At 49.8% G+C, this 20,985-nt stretch overlaps 1 protein-coding gene across 2 annotated transcripts in view; it reads left to right on the plus strand.

Moving 5' to 3' along the window:
- The window catches only part of PTPRU (protein tyrosine phosphatase receptor type U), an 86,372-nt gene that overhangs the window by 10,801 nt on the left and 54,586 nt on the right, over nt 1–20,985 (plus strand). For both annotated transcript variants that reach the window (XM_055397569.2, XM_055397571.2), the window contains exons 2-7: nt 6,038–6,169; nt 9,143–9,414; nt 9,946–10,027; nt 10,134–10,249; nt 10,711–10,885; nt 11,489–11,782. In XM_055397569.2, coding sequence (XP_055253544.1) covers nt 6,038–6,169; nt 9,143–9,414; nt 9,946–10,027; nt 10,134–10,249; nt 10,711–10,885; nt 11,489–11,782 — 1,071 coding nt within the window. The remainder of the gene's footprint in view (nt 1–6,037; nt 6,170–9,142; nt 9,415–9,945; nt 10,028–10,133; nt 10,250–10,710; nt 10,886–11,488; nt 11,783–20,985) is intronic.

The raw sequence follows: 20,985 nt of genomic DNA on the forward strand, positions 1-20,985 counted from the left end.
ATCATCAATTATTTAGGGCTCTGGGGAGTGGCTCCAGGGAGCCCTAGCTAAGGTCTGGCTGTATTGATCTGGGCCAGGAGAGCAGTGAAGTGGGCTGGGCCAGGTTTCTGGACTGGAATCTTGGTCTTTAAGTCTGGGTAGGGTTGGTCAGGATCAGAAGTTGTGGTATGTATATGAAATGGAATATTCAGTTCACTTGCTCAGTTGTGTCTGACTCTTTGCGACCCCATGGACCAAAGCACGCCAGGCCTTCCTGTCCATCACCAACTCCCAGAGTCCACCCAAACCCATGTCCATTGAGTTGGTGATGCCATCCAACCATCTCATCCTCTGTCGTCCCCTTCTCCTCCTGCCTTCAATCTTTCCCAGGGTCTTTTCCAATGAAATATTAGTCAGCCATAAAAAGGAACAAATTTGAGTCAGTTTGAACTGGGGTGGATGAACCTAGAGCCAGTTATACAGAGTAGAGTAAGTCAGAAAGAGAAAAATAAGTATCTTATATTAACGTATATATAAGGAATCTAGAAAAATCTAGAAAAATGGTACTGATGACCCTATCCTCGGGGCAGGAATAGAAACACAGATGTAGAAGATGGACTTGTGGACACAGTGGAGGAAGGAAAGGGTGGAACGAACGGACAGAGCAGCACTGAAATATGCAAATTACCGTGTGTAAGTTGGTGGCTAGTGGGAAGTTGCTGTATAACACAGCGAGCTCGGCCTGGTGCTCTGTGACGACCTAGGGGGCGGGAGGGCATGTATTAATATGTACACTTATGGCTGATTCACGTTGTTGTACAGCAGAAACCATCGCAAGTTTGTAAAGCAGTTATCCTCCAGTTACAAATAAATTAGAGAAAAAGGAACCAGCTGGGATTGTGCAGTCAGTAAGTCCAGCCTTGGTTGGTATTCTCCTATACACAGGGCTCGGGGTTGGTGTTCAAAGACAAAAGAGACCTCAAGAAGGGAGGAGGTGGAGGTTAGACAGGCCTGAGATGGGGTGGAGAACACGGGATGGGGCTAGGTTGGGCAAGAGTGTCCAAGGGTGAGTCTGTGGGTTGTGTTGGGCTACCTAGAAAGGGGGTGTGGCTTCAGATGATGACATGAGCCAGTGTTATCCTTGGGGTTGTATCTGAGTTCCCCGGGCCAGGGTTGGGGCTATGCCAGTGGTAGGGTATGAGGCCAGCCCCTAAATTTGTAATCCGTTGGGAGGAGTTTTGTTTCTCCTGGGGCCATCCCTTGGGAACTGAATGTTCTATTGACAAACCAAAGGGAACAAAAACCTCATTGCAAACAGACTCTGTTTACCTAGGGTCTTTGGAAAACACTGATGCTGGCTGGCAGCCGTAGTTGGCACAGGGCACCATTCCCTGTCTGGTGGGGAGGAAGTCTGGTGCTTCCATGTTTGTGGTGCCCACACGCACAGGCACACACGCGCACACGTGCACCATTCTCCTCTACCCACCGCGTACACTCACCTCCCCTTAGGCACACGCTTGCTGCTGACTCTACCCCTATGTCTCTGCATGTAAACAAACGCCTACATACCCACAGCTTCACAGCGCACTGCCTGGGAGACTCACACTTTGAGACCCGGGCTCCCCCCTCACATACCTGCACCCGTAGCATCTCTCTGCCCTCAAGTTATTCCTACTGACATGCATGCTCACACAAATGGAATCAGGATTCTGAGGTGGAACAGCCTTAGAAGTCACCTAGATCTTCATTCTCAGTTCATAGGTGAGCGAGTGGGGCTTCAGAGAGGGCAAGCCACCTGCCCAAGGTCACACAGGGAGTTAGGGGCTCAGCGGGAATGAGATCCAGGCCTCCTGCCTCCCAGTCGAGTGCTCACAAGTCAGCACCAGGCCATCACTCTCACTGCCGTGTGCATGTGTGTGCACGCACGCACACACACGTCTGTACATGGAAAGATATGCATATGGAGGGGTGGAGACCCCCTCCTACACTCTGGTTCCTCTTGCAGAGGTTGCTTTGCCCCTTACATCACCCCATCCAGAGCCCAGCCGGATGTGGATAAACCATCATCCTCCCTTCCCAAATTGTGGCTGACGGTTGCTCAGGCAACCGCCTGCCAGATTGGGGAGATTAGCTGAGGAATGTAGCTGGGCCAGTTTGAGCTGAGGCTGGGGGAGCTGTTGGGGGTCCTGGGTTGATTCAGCCCACCCTCTCAGGGAGGCCCTGGCAGAGATGCTGTACCCGCAGAAGGATATGGTTTTCTCCCTGTCCCCAGCTGAGACTCTGTCCCCAAAGCGTGGACAAGGCTGGGGGAAGAGAGTGTGAACATTTGAGCTTGTGTGTGTTTGTGTGTGTATGCACACGCGTGTGCATTGTGCATCTCTGTCGGTGTGTTTGGAACGTGTGCTGTTTGTGTCCAGGATGGGCACTTGAGGTCCCTTCATCACTGGTTTCTGGCATCTGGTTCCAGACCCCTTGATAACTTATCCCACTTCTGACCCTATAGTGTCCTCTGGAGAAGCCCCCTGCCCTCCTCACGACTTAGAGCAGGGGTCCCCAACCTCCAGGATCTTGTGCCTGATGATCTGAGGTGGAGCTGATGTAATAATAATAGCAATAATATATAATATATATTATTGTATATTATATATAATAATATAATATATTATATATAAAATAATAATAATAATAATAGAAATAAAGTTCACAGTAAATGAAATGTGCTTGAATCATCTCAAAACCATCGCTGCCCCCACCGTCCCGCCCTGTCTGTAGAAAAATTGTCTTCCACGAAACTGGTCCCTGGTCCCCAAAAGGTTGAGGACCGCTGGCTGACACGATGTATCCACCTGTCTCATCTGAATCCAGGAGCTTCTCTGCTCCAATACGAATCGTGTCTTCCCCACTCAGAACGAGGCCGGACCTCTCACTCTGGCACTTGGCTCTCCTAGATCTGACCTCAGCCTCCTGCCCACCAGTCTCATCTCCCATTGCTTTGGCCAGTCTGGGCTCCGCTCTGTGTCCCGGATGAACGGTGTTACCCACTACTTTTCTTTGCTCCTGCTGGGCCTTTTGCCTCAAATGCCCCTCTCCATGTCTGCTGGCCACAATGACACCCATCCTTCCAGGCTCTGCTCAGATGTGCCCACCTCCAGGAAACCTTCCCCTTGCACCTACCTTCCTCCCCTGACCCCTGACCCCCAACATCCCCGCCACCGTGACCTTGACTCGTCTCTGTTTTGTCTTATTCCCTCACCTCCACTCTGACTAGGAAGTCCTTGAAGGCAGAGCAGAGTCTTAACCATCCTCGTGCCTTTACTGGTGCCAACCCGGGGCCTGCTTTGTATTGTCGGTGAATGAATGTCCTATGAATGGAACTGAATTGGCACATGTGGCCAGTCTTCTAGAATGAAGATAGATGGCTTAAATCCCAACTTCTCAGACTTAAGATGTGGCCTTAGGCAAGCCACCTCCACCTCTCTGTGCCTTGGTGTCTGTCTGTAAAATAGGAATAACCATAGTACCTACCTTGTGAGTTACTTTGAGGGATAGTGGCACGGCAGGTCCTGGTGGAAGGTGGCAGCCCTCATGTGGTGGCGTTGATGTGTGTGTGCATGTCTGGGCCCAAGTCTGGGTCGATGGAGCCGAGAGGGATTTCCTGACCATTCTTGCTCGCAATGCAAAGTCTGATCTATTTTTTTCCCTCTGGGCTGGGGGCCTCCAGCAGGAGTTGGGTCTCTAGCAGAGGCGGGGACCTGGCTTTGGGACTCGTAGCTCCTGAGCCATCCAGACTGGAGGTGATGGGGGCTTTTCCCAGGATCTGGGAGGGCAGATTGTTCCCTTCCCAGGGTGAGCTGGGGACCAGGTCAGGGTGGGGCTCTCCTTGGAGAGCCTGGCCCCAGATTTGTTACCCTCTAAGGACCGTGGCTGGAATGGGCCTGGCCCAGAAACTCAGGACTGGGGATGGACACGGGTCAGGGAGAGGAATCCTTCTGCCTCTGGAAGGGGGTGCTCCGAGTGGTGACAGTCAGCTGGGGTCAGTCAGCCTGGTGGGGTCAGTTGTTGGAATTATTTGATAGTGGTCAGTGGTCACTCTGGCCTTGGTCAGCTGGTCTGAGGTCAGTTAGTCTGGTTGAAGTCAGATGGTCTGATGGTCATCTGGATGGGGCCACTGGATCAGGTCTGTCTGTTTGGGTGTCACTGACCTGGGTCAGGCAGTCTGAAGGATACCCTGGCTAAGGTCAGACATTCTGGGGGTCCCTCTGACCGGATCACTTAGTCTGGGAGTGGCCAGACTCACGTGGCCTGGCCTGGCTTAGAATGGATGGGAGGAGGCCAGGGGGCTGGCATTCTCAGGCTCGCCCTAGGGCCACGGGTGACACGTCTGGGACAGCTGCCTTGTTACTTGTGAGGGAACAGGAAGGACCTGAACCCCAGGTCCTTCTGAACCCCAGCAGCACTCTAGGTCCTGGGGTCCCCTTTATGACAATTCATCTGGCTCAGAGAGGCCTTGACTAAAACCCTCAGGCACAGACTCAGCTCAAGGTGAATGAAGTCAGCTGTCTCCTCCTCCAGGAAGCCCTCCCTGACCATCTCTGCTGGTCTTGTTCTTTCTCTGTGCTGTGCTATGGGTCATTTTCTAGGGGGAGAGCCAAGGCCTCCCCAGCACAGATGGGCTTAAAACCTACCTTCCACAGGCTACAGGGCACGTGCTGACCAGAGTTCTTCACACAGAGAGGCACTGTGCTCAGCCACGGTCCCGCCCCAGCTCTGAAGCAAGGCTGCTACTATTTTGTCCCATCGACTCTGTGCCAGCCTCATGTCCCCTTTATTTTACACTCTGGGGTCCGTGAAGAGGAAAGGGAGACCCCCCCCCCCCACCAACAGCGGTGAGCCTGTGCATGCCTGGCTTTGCAGGTCAGTTCAAGGGGCCGCTTCACGTGGTCTGTGACAACCTGGAGAGGTCCCTGCTGCAGAGGGAACAGCAGAGCCTCCTGAAAGTCAGGTCACCGGCCGTGTGTGCAGCTGCCCACCGCTGTGCCTGGCATGTGGCACTCACTCCCTATTCCTCTGTTTCTCATCCGTCCTCTCCTTGAGGCTGGGAAGGGGCTCAGATTTGCTCCTTCTCAGAGTGAAGCTTTTTCTGGTGGGGAATGTGGACCTCAGCCTCTGAGCACCATGGCCTCAGATTCTGCTTCTGTTACTCCGGTGGCTCAGATGCAGAGCTCCTGTCTTCTGAGTGCTTGATTGTGCCGGCCTCGTGCTAGGTGGGCCCCTGGGTTGAATCCTCAACAAACCCCCAGGTGGACGGGGAAACTGAAGGTGAGAAATGGCCATGGTCACAGGACCAGCACATTGCAGAGTCAAGATTCAATCCCAAATCTGTCTGATGCCAAAGCCCACTTGCTTATCTACCACCTTATACCGTGAACTAATTCCTTCACCCCTTGGAACCTCAGTCGCCTCATCTGTCAAGTGGGGAGAAGTACCAGTGGCTGGATAGGGCCTGGCATGATTTGTGTTTGTTTCCTGGCCGCTCACCCAGGCATTTTCCTGGGCCTCAGATGCCTAAGTTTACCCCTGTTAGTGGTGGCGATGTGTGCTCAGTCGTGTCCAACTCTTTGTAACCCCATGGACCACTCCAGTATTCTTGCCATGGAGAATCCCATGAACAGAGGAACCTAGTGGACTGAAGCCATGTGACATGACTGAGTGACAAACACACACAGACACACACAGAGTAATAACAACCAGTTTTTGCTGAGGAGGGTCTTTAATGGGTGGTTGAGCCGTAGGGGGTTTTGGGACCACTGGAGAGGGTGGGCAAAGTGGGAGGTCTTGGCATGGGGAGGAGACAATGGAAAGAGGGCCTTGGTGGGGGGAGAGGGTGGGGGAGGGCACATTTTGCTGGAGGGAGCAGTGGGGGGTCTTGAGGAGGCGGAGGGGAAGAGGGTGGGCCTGGGTAAGAGGGGACTGTGGGGGCACCTGGAGGGTAGCCCCAGGAGCCCTTTGGGCCAGCACCTCCACTCCAGCCTGGGCTGAGCAGGCCCTGCCCTCACAGCTGGCTGCACCTTCGAGGAGACGGGTGACCCAGCAGTGCCCTGCGAGTACAGCCAGGCCCAGTACGACGACTTCCAGTGGGAGCAGGTGCGGATCCACCCTGGCACCCGGGCGCCTGCGGATCTGCCCCATGGTGAGCCTACCTTCAGTCACCACCCCTCCTTTGTCTCCTTCCAAGGCTGGGCTGCCTACCCACTGGCTGTGTTACCTCAGGCCCATTGCTTAGCCTTTCTGGGCCTCATCTGTTCTGTAGTGACACGCATGACACTGTGAATGTGGAGCTCTCTGGACTCAGGCCAGTTGTGTACATCAGGTAGTTTTACCTGTAAAATGGGCGCAGGTTTTCAAGTCCTCAGAGGCCCTTGTAAACTGTAAGATTAAAGCCCACCTCCTGTTATCCCTGGGCCAGCTTAGCTCAGGATCCTCCTTACTCCTGCCAAGTCTTCCTAAATCCTCCACCTTCAGGGAGGCTTCCTTCTCCCTGTGACTGAATCCCAGTCTCCCAGGACGTCAAGATGCTGACAGAGCAGTCGCCCTGGGGGCTGGATGTGTGTGTAAAACCTTCCCTTCCCCTGCCCCTTTCTTCCTGCAAGTCCCAGGTCTTTCCCAGTTTCCGCTTTGTCCAGTCCCTATTTCAGGATGGGGAGCATTTGGCATCATGAACACTGGACTGGGAGTCAGGAGACTAATTGCATAGATCCTAGTCCTGGCCTTCCACCCTGATGATGGCCTCGAGTACACTGAGTCATGAAGCCTGGGCGTCACATCCCGGCTTCATCACTTTACCGGCTGTGTGGTTTCTGGCAAGTCACTTAATTTCTCTGAGCTTCCATTTCCTTAAATGTAAAATGGAGCACAGAATAATCCGTATTATAGTGTTTTAATGTACATAACAGGGGGGTGGCCTGTAAGGGTTCAATGAATGCTTAGAAACAAGTGTTGGAGATATTTGAGGGGCCTAACTACTAAGATCCACCCCTTGTCATTGGGTAAAGAATCAACTGGGGATTAAGAAGAGGATAAGATGGATGGAGGCCAGATTATCACCTTTATTACTGATAAAGGCTGGATCGGAGGACACAGCATAGCAGGAGAACCAAATGGGCTTGCTGGGGGAACCCAGAACTGGAAAGCTTGAGCCCCCTCCCCTTGGCCCTGTCACAGTAGGAAGCCAGGGCCTTTGTTGCTCAGCTCACAGAATGGCCAAGATCTGCTGTCAAGAGTGCGTGGGAGGGACAGCAAAGGTTCTCACTGTGGGGCCAGGACTTGAAGCCAACAGGCGGGAGGCCCTCCACGACCTGATCTCTGCAGCCTGGCCTCCTACGCCTGGCCTCATCTCCTGGAGGCCTCCGGTGTCTCCCCGCTTCTGTGCATTTGCTCTCATTCTGCCCTCCATGGGACATTTATCTCTGTCTTCACAGGACTCTTAGCTCCTTGTTTGACCTCTGTCCTGGCAGGTGTCAAAGTCTGAGCTGGGTGACAGTGAGCTGTCAAGGTGCCCACCATGGCAGGGATGCTGAGTGGCCGACTTCGTATCCCCAGGGCCCAGCCTTGGCCTGAGATGGGTTAGCCTTCAGGTCTGAGGTGGCTGATTTGAGTTCACTTCTTACAGTCCTGACCACCTTGTGTAGGCTCTGCTTCTCTCTATCCCCCACACCACCGGAGACAGACCCAGTGAGAAAAGGGGATGAGAAATTTCATATGCAGTATGGGCCTTGGGCCGGATCCTAGGGATGCAGCGGTGAGCCAGATGGATGGAGTCTCTGCTGTGTTTGGTGCTCACATTTTAGGGAAGGGAGCTGGGGGTGGAGAGAGAAGGGAGGAGGGGGGATTCGTCGTCGAAGTCAGAGAGCAGGAGAGAAGAGAGGGTGGGGCGATAGGGATGAAGGGAGTGGATGAGAGAAGCGGGAGGGATGCAGAGTGGGAAAAAGGAAAAGAAGAGAGAGAGGCAGAGGGAGCAGGAGGAAGAGGCAAGAACAAAGTGTCAGATTGAAAGGGGGAGAGAGACGCACACACAGCTGCTCACAGGGAGAGGAGAGAGGATGGAGGCGTGGGCCAAGAGAGGCTGTGCTGGGGGCTGGGATGCGTCCCTTCCTGGGTGTGGATGGGGATCTGGAGTTCTGTTTACGACCCCACCAGGACTGATGCAGGAGCTGCCTTCTTCACAGGCTTCTGGCTCCTGCAGATGAATGCGATTCCCTCCAGCCGAGTCCCTGGAGAGCCCTCCCAGAGCAGGGAGCCTCTGGTTTGGGATCTGAATGAGCTTGTGTTGGCCGGTGGCCAAGCCTGGGAAGAGGCAGCCCTGCGTGACTTCGGGCACCCTCTTGGCAGTTGCCGGGGCCTTCTCCCCATAGAAGGGAGGCCATAATCCCTCAGCCAGGTCCAGAGGAGTCCAGCTCCCTTTTCCCCCTCTGCCCCTCTCCCCTCCCTTCCCAGCGCACAGCCTGGATCTCTGGGGAAGGGACAGGATTGCCTTTCTCCAGGTTTGAAATCAAGAGAAGTTGTATCCCGGGAATTTAGATTCAGGGGGTGGGGGCCCGAAGGGAAGTTAGAGTCCTTTCATTCAATCTCTGTTCTGTGTGTTCGTTCAGCAGACCTGTGCTGGCGACACAGTGGAGCCCCGAGGTATCACAGGCTGGTGGCGAGAGTCATACACACTTTACTAAGGATCCAGGTGCCAGGAGAGACACCCTTAGAGGGATGCAGGGGTGGGGGGCTTCAGAAGAGGTGGACTTTGAGGGCCTGTCATGTGCCAGACTCTTGACTCCTGAGATGACTGTTGTAGTCCCTGCCTCCCAGGACAGCTCAGTATGTGGGAAAAGACATGGACCAACATGAGCTTGGACGGAGGTCATTAGGGGTGACACGAGGAGCAATAAAGGGTTTTGGCAAAGCCAGATTTGTGTATTTTTTGCTGCTCCAACCCTTTCCTTTGGGACAGGGATGCAGGGAAATGGAGGGACTTATCCCATGAGTTAGAGCTGGGACCAGAACTCAGGCCCCCTGACTCCACATGAAGCCCTTTGTTTCTGCCTCCTGCTCTGTGCCCACCTGACCCTGGTCCTCCCCTACGTTCTCAGCTCCTGCCTCTTCCCCCTCTTTCCAGGCTCCTACTTGGTGGTCAACGCTTCCCAGCATGCTTCAGGCCAGCGGGCCCATGTCATCTTCCAGAGCCTGAGCGAGAATGACACCCACTGTGTGCAGTTCAGCTACTTCCTGTACAGCCGGGATGGGCACAGCCCGGGCACCTTGGGCATCTATGTGCGTGTCAATGGGGGTCCCCTGGGCAGTGCTGTCTGGAATATGACTGGATCCCACGGCCGTCAGTGGCACCAGGCTGAACTGGCTGTCAGCACCTTCTGGCCTAATGAATATCAGGTGGGCTGGGTTCAGTCTGCAGGGAGTCTGTGACTGGGGGTGTGGGTAGAGAGGGGTGTCAGTGGGAGGTGAGGGTAAGCAAGTGGCTGAGGTTGGAGTTAGTCAGTGTTCAGCATCAGAAGTCCGTCTGTGGTCAAGGTCAGTGGCCCGTCTGTGGTTCCTCAGTAATGGTTCAGTCTGGGTTCAGCATCAGAGGTCATTGTTAACAGTGATAGTTTGTGGCTGGGGAAGGGGTGAGTTGGAATAGTGCTGACTTGGAAACCCTGTCTTGGCTGCCAAGTTTTGCGGCTTGAAGGTAACATCCATCTGGGTTGGCTGGAACCTCTGGCCTTGACCTTGTTAGCTCTGCGTGCTGACACCCTCTGCTACAACCAGCTGGCTTGGTACGGAGGGTAATTGTCAGGGGGGGCTGACCTCTGCTTGTTGGGGAGGATGGGGCTGGAGCAGAGCTTGAAATGGGGCTCTTGTGGGCACCTCCCCAGGCAGGGCTGGAGATATGTCAGATGACAGGGACCCTCCCGCCTCCCCCAGGTGCTGTTTGAGGCCCTCATCTCCCCAGATCGCAGGGGCTACATGGGTCTAGATGACATCCTGCTTCTCAGCTACCCCTGCGGTGAGTCCTGGCCCCATGGGGGTGCAGGGTGAGGGGTGCGGGTGGCCACGGCTGCTGCCGACAGTGGGGCGCTGGCCCAGCTCACCCCAGGGCTCCGTTCCGGCAGCAAAGGCCCCGCATTTCTCCCGCCTGGGTGATGTGGAGGTCAATGCGGGCCAGAACGCCTCGTTCCAGTGCATGGCGGCCGGCCGAGCAGCGGAGGCCGAGCGTTTCCTTCTGCAGGTGAGCGGAGGTGGGGGGTGCCCGGGGTGTGGTGGTGGGGGGACCTTGACCAGCTTTCTGCGAAAAGTTCAAGCTCCCTTGCGGAGGGCTGAGGGCTTCCGTCCTTCTCCAGCACCCAAACACATGCGTCCTGGCTCATCCTAGGCTGTCTGCCCTCTTGAGTGCCCCTTCCCCCGTTCCCCCCTCCCCGCCCCGCGCCGACATCAGAGCGTGGCTCCAGGTTCCCCCACCCCCCGCCCCGGTCCCCAGCCTTACCCCTTCACCAAGGCAGAGCGACCACATTCCTTTAATCGGCCCTACACCTTCTTGGGGCAGGGTTAGTACCAGGAATCCCACGCGTCCCTGGGTAGTTTAGGGATGGCGAAATGGGACTGGGACAGTTTACCACTCCGCTCGCCCGGGTCAGACGGAGACCCTTCTTCCCTGGCGCCGCTGACCCACTGGCCCCTCTCCCGGCTCAGCGACAGAGCGGGGCCCTGGTGCCCGCGGCCGGCGTGAGGCACATCAGCCACCGGCGCTTCCTGGCCACCTTCCCGCTGGTCGCCGTGAGCCGCGAGGATCAGGACCTGTACCGCTGCGTGTCCCAGGCCCCGCGTGGAGCGGGAGTCTCCAACTTCGCGGAGCTGATCGTCAAGGGTGAGCGAGCTGTCTGCCTCCGAGGGGCGGGGCGGGCGAAGGTGGGGTGGGCGTGGCTTCTCCCGGGGGGCGGAGTCTGGTCGATGGGGCGTGGCCCGTGGACGGGCAGGGAAGGCCAACTCCGACTCCGGGTGTGCTCTGACCCCCGGGGCGGGGCTCGCGGAGGGGGCGTCATCTCCTGGGAGATCCCGGCCTAATTGAAGGTCAGGGTGGGGAGGAGGTCCCTCTGAGAGGTGGGCCTGGGTAGGGACTGGGTCAAGGTGTGACCCCGGGCGAGGCGGGATCCGGCTGTGGGCCTCCCAGGGTTGACCCGAATGGACAAGCGGTCAACCCTTAGAGGCGAGGACTCCGGGATCTGGAAGGGAGTGAGGGAGAAGGTGTAGGCCGAGAGGTGAGGGGCAAGGTCGGCTTTTGGAGTTCCGTGTCTCTTAGGGCCTGAGGATTTAGTGAGGGGAGGCAGTCTAGTTCCAGGACTTGGGGGCTGCTTGAGGAGCCTGGACCAGGAAGGCTCTGGGGGTTTTGGGTGTTGCAGGATGAGGAGCTGGGAGCCAGGGATTCGTAACGAAATCCGTCTGGCTCCGTCTTTCCCCCATCTCCTTGCAGAGCCCCCTACCCCCATTGCACCCCCGCAGCTGCTGCGCGCCGGTCCCACCTACCTCATCATTCAGCTCAACACCAACTCCATCATTGGCGACGGGCCGATCGTGCGAAAGGAGATTGAGTACCGCATGGCGCGTGGCCCGTGGGCCGAGGTGCACGCCGTCAGCCTGCAGACCTACAAGCTGTGGCACCTCGACCCCGACACAGAGTACGAGATCAGCGTGCTGCTCACGCGCCCGGGTGACGGTGGCACCGGCCGTCCGGGGCCGCCGCTTGTCAGCCGCACCAAGTGCGCAGGTGGGTGCTTTCTGGCTTCACTACTTCCTCCGGACACCCAGGTATGGACTCAGGGCAACGGAGGAGCGAAGGGCACATTCTGAGCGGTAGTATGGCCTCCCTCTGTGCTTCTCAAACTTTCTGAACCATCATGATTTTCGCTCCATCCCCGTTATGGTAAAGAAAAGGATGAAAGCTAACACTTTACTCTGTGAAGGACACATGTGTGTGTGTCATATTTAAAACTCAGAACAACCCCATGATCTAGGTACTCTTGTCATACCCATTTTACAGATGAGGTGTAAAATCTGTAGCCTCTGTACAGATTATCATGAATAGAGATGTTAAGTGACTGGTTCAAAGTCACACAGCTAGTAAGTAGCAGAGCAGTAAGGGATTAGAACTCTTGACTGGCTGGCTTCAGAATCTGTGTTCTTAATTCTACACTGTTATCATCTAGATAAAATAAACAACTAAACAGCATAAAATAAAAGCATGTTATTAAATTCTAGCTGGATTCTCTCATCTGGGCATTTAAGCCTGAGGTCTGCTTTTTCTTGTTTAAAAGGGTAAAGCATCTGTTATGAGCAATGGCACACCTGCACCAGAAGAGACTTTTTTGGTTAATCAGAAGAGTGACTGAGAACAGAACGATTTTCTTACTCTGTGATTTCAGCATTTTTGTGGTTGTTGTTGAATTTTTATTGCCATATAAAAGATTCATATGTGGTTATAAGGAAAAATACAAGAGATTTTCCTTTCCACTTTACCCTGTTTCCTGCAATGGTAACATTTTGCAAAACTGTAGTGTAATATTACTCTCAAGATACTGACATTGACAAAATCCACAGATCTTATTCACACTCAACCACTTTCAGTTGTCCTCATTTGTGTGTATATTTAGTTCTATACAGTTTATTTTAGTGTTGGTCTGTGTATCTACCACCACAGTCAAAAGATACTAAACAATTCAATCATCTTAAGGATCCTTTGATTTGCCCTTTTGTTTCACTGCTGTCCCTCCACCCCAACCCCCTGGGAACTGCTGATCTGTTGTTCATTTCTAAAACATGTTACATAGATGATAAAATCATACATTATATATATGGTGTATAACCTTTTTTGTTTTTCTTTGGTAATACATGTATTTATTCGCTTTATTTACATGTATTTACTCTCTTTATTTGCATGTATTTATTTCTTTTTGGCTGCTGGGTCCTCACTGTCACTCACGGTCTTTCTCCAGTTGCTGCCAGCAGGGATCATCTCTAGCTGCTGTGCAAGGGTCTCTCATGGTGGTGGGGTCCCTTGCGGTGCACAGGCTCTAGAGCACAGGCTTAGCAGTTGTGGCAGATGGGCTTAGTTGCCCAGCAGAATGTGGCATCTTCCTAGACAAGAGATCAGACCCATGTTTCCTGCATTGGAAAGTGAAAGTGAAGTCGCTCAGTCGTGTCCAACTCTTTGCCATCCCATGGACTGTAGTCTACCAGGCCTCTCTGTCCATGGGACTTTCCAGGCAAGAGTACTGGAGTGGGGTGCCATTGCCTTCTCCAGGGGATCTTCCTGACCCAGGGATCGAACCCAGGTCTCCTGCATTGCAGGCAGATGCTTTACCCTCTGAGTCACCAGGGACTGGGTCTTCCTGCATTGGAAGTCTGATTCTTAATCACGAGACCTCTGGAGATGTCCCAGTATATAACCTTTAGAATTGCCTTTTTAAAGGAAGGTTATATACTGGGACATCTCCAGAGGTCTCGTGATTAAGAATCAGACTTCCAATGCAGGAAGACCCAGTCCCTGGTGACTCAGAGGGTAAAGCATCTGCCTGCAATGCAGGAGACCTGGGTTCGATCCCTGGGTCAGGAAGATCCCCTGGAGAAGGCAATGGCACCCCACTCTGTGGTGTTGGAGAAGACTCTTGAGAGTCCCTTATACTGCAAGGAGATCCAACCAGTCCATTCTAAAGGAGATCAATCCTGGGTGTTCATTGGAAGGACTGATGCTAAAGCTGAAACTGCAATACTTTGGCCACCTCATGCGACGAGTTGACTCACTGGAAAAGACTCTGATGCTGGGAAAGGTTGGGGGTGGGAGGAGAAGGGGACGACGGAGAATGAGATGGCTGGATGGCATCACCGACTCTGTGGACATGAGTTTGAGTGTACTCCGGGAGTTGGTGATGGACAGGGAGGCCTGGCGTGCTGTGATTCATGGGGTCGCGGAGAGTCGGACACGACTGAGCGACTGAACTGAACTGAACTGAACTGAACTGAACAGCTTTATCAAGATATAATTCACATCTCATGCAATTTGCTCATTAGAGTGTACAATTCAGTGGTTTTTAGTATATTCACAGAGTTGTGCAACCATCACCACAGTAAATTTTAGAACATTTTCCCCTCCCCCAAAGGAAACCTTGTATCCTTTAGCCATCCACCCTTCTCCTCATGTCCCTGTTAATACTTCCAGCCTTAGACAGTCACTAGTTTACTTTTTGTCTCTATAGATTTACCTCTCTGGACATTTCGTATATAATGGAATCATATAAATGTAGTCTTTTGTGACTGGCTTCTTTCTCGTAGCACACTTTTTCAAGGTTTATCCATGTTGTGGCATGCTTTAGTACTTTTTATTGTGGAATAATATTCTATTGTGTAGACATACCATAATTTACTTATACATTTATCAGTTGGAAGGCATTTGCATTATTTGTACTTTTTGGTTATTATGAATGGTGCTGCTATGAGTATTAATGTAGAGATTTTTGTATGGACATATGTTTTAATTTCTCCTGAGTGTAGAGCATATACATATCATATGGTAATTATGTTTGACCATTTAGGAAACTGCTAGATTGCTTTCCAAAGCGGCCATTCCACTTTACATTCTCATCAGCTGTGTATGGGGATTCCAGTGTCTCTACATATTCACTAACACTTATTATCTGTCTTCTGATTATTACCCTCCTGGTGGATATGAAGTGGTGTCTCATTGTGGTTTTGCACGTCTCTGATGGTTAATAATATCAAACAATTTTCATGTTCTTATTGGCCATTTGTATGCCTTCTCTGTATAAATGTCTATTCAGATCCTTTACTCATTTTTAAATCAGGTTTTTATCTTTTAATTATTGAGTTGTAAAAGTTCTTTATGTATTCCAGATATTAGACCCTTATCAGATATATTTGTAAATGTTTTCTTCCATTCTGTGGGTTGTCTTTTAACTTTCTTGATGGTGTCCTTTGAAACGCAAAGGTTTTTAATCTTAATGAGGCTCAATTTATCTACTTTTTCTTTTGTTATTTGTACTTTGGTGTCACATCTAGAAAACCTTTGCCTAATCCAAAGTTAGGAAGATTTACTTTTATTTTTTTCTAAGAGTTTTATAGCTTTAGCCCTTACATTTAGGTCCTTGACCCACTTTGAATTAATTTTTGGATTTGGTGTGAGGTAGGAGTCCAATCTCATTCTTTTGCTTGTGGGTGTTCAGTTATCCCAGCACCATGTATTAAAAAGACTTTTTTTCTCATTGAATTGTCTCGGCAGTGAGAGTGACTCTTTTGGTCAGTGTAGTTCTCTGGGGATTTATCCAAGTTGTATAAATTAATAGTTCATTCCTTTTTAATGCTGAGTAATATCCCATGGTGTGGCTATACCAGAGTTTGTTTAACCATTCATCTGTTGAATGACACCTGAACCGGTCCCAGTTTTTGGCTGTTACAAGTAAAGCTGCCATGAACATTCATGTACGAGTTTTTGCATGAACATAATTTTTCATTTTTTCTGGGCTAAATGCCTAAGGATACAAATGATGGATCATATGGTAATTGCATATTTATTGCAGTTTTATTGAAAACTGCCAGAGTTGGTTATATTGTTTTACGTTCTCATCAGCAATATATGAGTGATCCAGTTTTCTACATCCTTGCCAGCATTTGGTGTTGTCATTATTATTATTATTTTTAAAAATTTTAGCCATTCTGAGAGGTGCATAGTTATATCCCATCCTGGTCTTAATTTGCCTTTCTTTAATGCCTAGTAACATTAATGGGCTTCCCTGTGGCTTGCCTGGTACGGAATCTGCCTGCAATGCAGGAGACCTGGGTTCGATTCCTGGGTTGGGAAGATCCCCCTGAAGAAGGGAAAGGCTACCCACTCCAGTATCCTGGCCTGGAGAATTCCATGGACTATATAGTCCGTGGGGTTGCAAAGAGTCAGACATGATTGAGCGACTTTCACTTTCCATGCCTAGTGATGCTGAACATCTTTTCATGCGCTGTTTGCCATCTGTATATCCTCTTCATGAATTATTCATGTCTTTGCCCATTTTCTAATTGGATTATTCATCTTTTATTGTTGAGCTTTGAGAATTCTTTACACATTCTAGATACTAGTCCTATTTTGGGTATATAGTTTGTAAATATTTCCCCCTGGCTTTTAGCTTGTCTTTTTTCTCCTCTTCACCTGGGCTTTCATGGAGCAATCATTTTTAATTTTTATGAGGGTCAGTTTATCAAAACTTCCTTTTATGAACTATGCTTTTAGTGTCAAATTTAAGAACTTGCATTGCCCTAGATTCCGAAGATTTTCTCCTATTCTTTTTTTTAAATAGAAGTGTTATAGTTTTACAAATAAGTCCATGATCCATTTTGAGTTAATTTTTAGATAAGCTACAGAATTTGGTTGAGGTTTATTTTTTTGCCAATGAATATTCTTTGTGTTTTTAAGAGCTGATCTGAGAACCATCTAAAATACAGTTTAATGCCACACTTGGAGAGACCCTTGGGTGGTAGGTAAGAGTATTCTAGGGGAGATTACTTTCTAGCTGAGGGACCTGTGTCAGATTAACCTCTCCAAGCTTTAGTCCCACTGTTTTATAAAAGGGGAATAATAATAATGTTTACAGGGTAAATGTGAAGATTCATTCAACACATGTTTATCGAGTGCCTATTATTTGTCAGATACTGTTTAGTTGCTAGGGATATAAGACTGTGACCAAGACAGACAAAGGCCACTAGTGTGTGAGTTCCTCATGCCGGAACTGCATGAACTCACATTTTGGTGGGTAGTTGTTGTTCAGTCACTAAGTCGTGTCTGACTCTTTGCGACTTCATGGACTGCAGTACACCAGGCTTCCCTGTCTTCCCCTGTCTCTCAAAGTTTGCTCAAACCCATGTCCATTGAGTCGATGATGCCATCCAACCATCTCATTCTCTGTCACCCCCTTCTCCTCCTACCTTCAGTCTTCCCCAGCATCAGGGTCTTTTCCAATGGATAGGCTCTTTGCATCAGGTGGCCAAAGTATTGGAGCTTCAGCTTCAGCATCAGTCCTTCGAATGAATATTCAGGGTTGATTTCCTTTAGGATGGACTGGTTGGATCTCCTTGCAGTCCAAGGGACTCTCTAGAGTCTTCTCCAACACCACAGTTGGAAGGCGTCAATTCTTCGGTGCTCAGCCTTCTTTATGGTCCAATTCTCACATTCATGCATAACTACTGGAAAAACCATAGCTTTGTATGGATGTTTGTCGGCAAAGTGATGTCTCTTCTTTTTAATATGCTGGCTAGGTTTGTCATAACTTTTCTTCCAAGGAGCAAGCGTCTTTGAATTTCATGGCACAGTCACCATCCTCAGTGATTTTGGAGCCCAAGAAAATAAAGTCTGTCACTGTTTCCATTTTTCCCTTATCTATTTGCCATGAAGTGATGGGACTGGATGCCATGATCTTAGGTTTTTGAATGCTGAGTTTTAAGCCAGCTTTTTCATTCTCCTCTTTCACTTTCATCAAGAGGCTCTTTAGTTCCTCTTCACTTTCTGAAATTAGGGTGAAGTCATCTGCATGTCTGAGGTTGTTGATATTTCTCCCAGCAATCTTGATTCCAGTTTGTGATTCATTCAGCCTGACATTTTGCATGATGTAGTCTGCATATAAGTTAAATAAGCAGGGTGACAATAGACAGCCTTAATGTACTCCTTTCCCAATTTGGAACCAGCCTGTTGTTCCATGTCCAGTTCTAACTGTTGCTTCTTGACCTGCATACAGGTTTCTCAAGAGGCGGGTAAGGTGGTCTGGTATTCCCATCTTTATAAGAATTTTCCACAGTTTGTTGTGATTTACACAGTTCACAGTTTGATCTCTGGTTCCTCTGCCTTTTATAAATCCCCTTGTACATCTGGAAATTCCCAGTTTTGTACTGAGAGCTAACGTGGATGATTTTGAGCATTACCTTGCTAACATGTGAGATGAGTGCAATTGTGAGGTACTTTGAACATTCTTTGGCATTGCCTTTCTTTGGGATTGGAATGAAAATTGACCTTTTCCAGTCCTGTGGCCACTGCTGAGTTTTCCAAATTTGCTGGCATATTGAGTGCAGCACTTTAACAGTATCATCTTTTCAGATTTTCAGTAGCTCTACTGGAATTCTATCATCTCCATTAACTTTGTTCATAGTGATGCTTTCTAAGGCCCTCTTGACTTCACGCTCCAGGATCTAGGGTCTAGGTGAGTGACCCCACCTTTGTGGTTATCCACGTCAAGACCTTTACTGTACCGTTCTTCTGTGTATTCTTGGCCCCCTCTTAATCTCTTCTGCTTCTGTTAGGTCCTTACCGTTTCTCTCCTTTATTGTGCCCATCTTTGCATGAAATATTCCCTTGGTATCTCTTAATTTTCTCAAAGATATCTCTAGTCTTTCCCATTCCATTGTTTCCCTCTGTTTCCTTGCATTGATCACTGATCTTATCTCTCCTTGCTATTCTTTGGAACTCTGCATTCAGTTGGGTATACATCTTTTCCTTTCTCCTTTGCCTTTCATTTCCCTTCTTTTTGCAGGTATTTGTTAAGTCCTCCTCAGACAGCCATTTTGTCTTCCTGCATTTCTTTGTCTTTCTGGCAGAGGGAAGTAGTAAACAAGTGAAATATATAGATTGTCAGTTGATGATCAGGGTTGTGAAGAACAAAGCAGGAAGGGGGACGGGGTGTGAGGTTCGGAGAACTGTTATTTCAAAAAGGCTCAGGGACTGTTTTACCCAGAAGGTGACATTTGAGCGGAGACCTGAAGGAGGTAAGGGACAGAGCCGCCCACACAGGAAGCTGAAGGAGTTGCTGGGGGAAGGGGCGTTCCAGGCCGACCTAATAGCAGGGAGTTCTGTCGTATGCTTGGCACGTGTGAGGAGCAGCAAGGAGACCAGTATAACTGTGATCTAGTGACTGAGGGGAGCTGGCAGGAGAGGAGGTCGAAGTCATACTGGGGATATGGGACCCAGAGCCGTTTTACTCTGGGTGGGCTGGGGGGCCATTACAGATTTGGAGAGCAGGAGTGACATCACCTCCTGTGTTTACAAGGATCACTTTTGTCCTTTTGTGGAGAAAAGATTCTAGGAGGGTGAGGGGATCAGAGGCGAGACCAATGAGGAGGCTACTGTAACAGTCAGCTGGAAGGAAGTGGTGGCGGTGGTGAGAAGTGGTTAGATTCTGGGTTTGTTTTGAAGGTAGAGCTAACTGCATTTGTTGATGGATTGGATATGCAGTGAGAGAGGGAAATAGAAGTCAAGGATGGCTCCAAGGTGTTTTGCTTGAGCAGCCGAAAGAATGGAGTTATCATTTACTGCAAGGGAGCAGACTGAAGAAGGAGCAGGTGTGACGGGGTGCCATAGATCAGGAGTTCTGTGTTGGAAATGTTGACTTTGAGATGCCTATTAGACGTTCAAGTGGAGATATCCATCAGGCGGATGGATTTATGAGTGTGGGGTTTAGGGAAGAGGTTTGGGCTGCAGATATAAATTCGAAAGTCGTCAGTATAGACATGGTGTAGATGATATTTAAAGCCATGAGACTGGATGAGATCTTTTATGCTGGTGGTTCTTCGTGGGGGTGATTTTGTCTCCCAGGAGTCATCTGCAGTGTCTGGTTGTCACAACTGGGGGTGGGGTGCTAATGGCATCTTAGGGATAGAGAAAGCCAGAGAAGGTAATAAATATCCTATGGTGTATAAACAGCCTCTTCAACAAAAAATTATCAAGTCTGAGATGTCGGTAATGCCAAGGTTGAGAACCCCTGATTTAGTCCTTAGATTTTAGGGAATAAGTGTAGATGGAAAAGAGAGGAGCAGTGAAGCCTGAATTGTGCAACCCTCTAGTTTTGGATTAAATGCAGGTGATTGCATGTAAATGTATTAAATGCCTGTGAAGCCTAGCGCCTAACACACAGTGAACACTCAGTGAACGACAACTATTATTGTTATGGTGTTTTTAACTCTTCAAAGCCAGTTCTGGTCAGGTACTTGGTATGAAAGAAATCAGAGCTTGGGGTCCACAGAGAGTCTCTCTTTCACTCCTGTTAGTGTGCAGATGAGGGGATGGAAGCCCAGAGATGGGAAGGCACTTGCCTGTGACTATACAGTAAGTTAAGAACCCAAGTTTCATGGTGACGGCTGTTGATCATTCCCATTTTACCGATGAGAAAATTGAAATTTCGAGAGTTAGTCACTGGCCCAAATAGACACAGTGAGTCCACAGCAGAGTCAGAACCAAGGTTTGAATGTCCTGACTTCCAGTCTCGTGTTGGAAACCACCACCACCACCTTACTACCAGTAACAGCTGCACAGTTGCCTTCGTGGGCTGAGTACCCACTCTGTGCCAGGCACTGCTAAACACTTTACATGGCCTGGCTGGGATGGAAGCTGTGTAAATTAGCAGGGACCAGGCAGATAGGATCCGAACAACTCAGCCTGCTCCTCTTAATCACATGTTTCTCTTCGTTTGCATCACTACCCTCTCTTTGCTTGGGCGCCTTGACCCGTAGTTGTTTTGCTGTTGGCCAGCTGTGTTGTCATTTCTTTGGGCTCCATGAAACTCCCCTCCCACAGTATTATTTACTGTAAAAACAATAATATAACACCAGCAGAAGGCATTTAAAAGAAATCACTCTAAATCTCACCATCCTAGCCCAACAGCTGTTTTAGTTTTCCTGCTTTCCGCAAATCTCTGCCCATATGCCTGAAGTACACATTTCACACCCTTGTCATTGGGATGTGGAGAGCGTTCTGCACTCTCCTTCCTTTTCTTGGTGTTGTTACTTGTGTTATGTTGTTTATAATTGTGTTTATTGGCTGTAGCAGTCCAATGAGTGTCTCCATATGGCTGGGCTATTTGTCTCTAGATTTTTATTATTGTGAATAATACTGTATTGAAAAACTTGGTGCTGATCATGCTATATTCCCTC

This window comes from Moschus berezovskii, chromosome 2, assembly GCF_049115385.1.
Source record: "Moschus berezovskii isolate FMDL1 chromosome 2, NW_MosBer_1.0, whole genome shotgun sequence".
NCBI classification, from domain to species: domain Eukaryota; kingdom Metazoa; phylum Chordata; class Mammalia; order Artiodactyla; family Moschidae; genus Moschus; species Moschus berezovskii.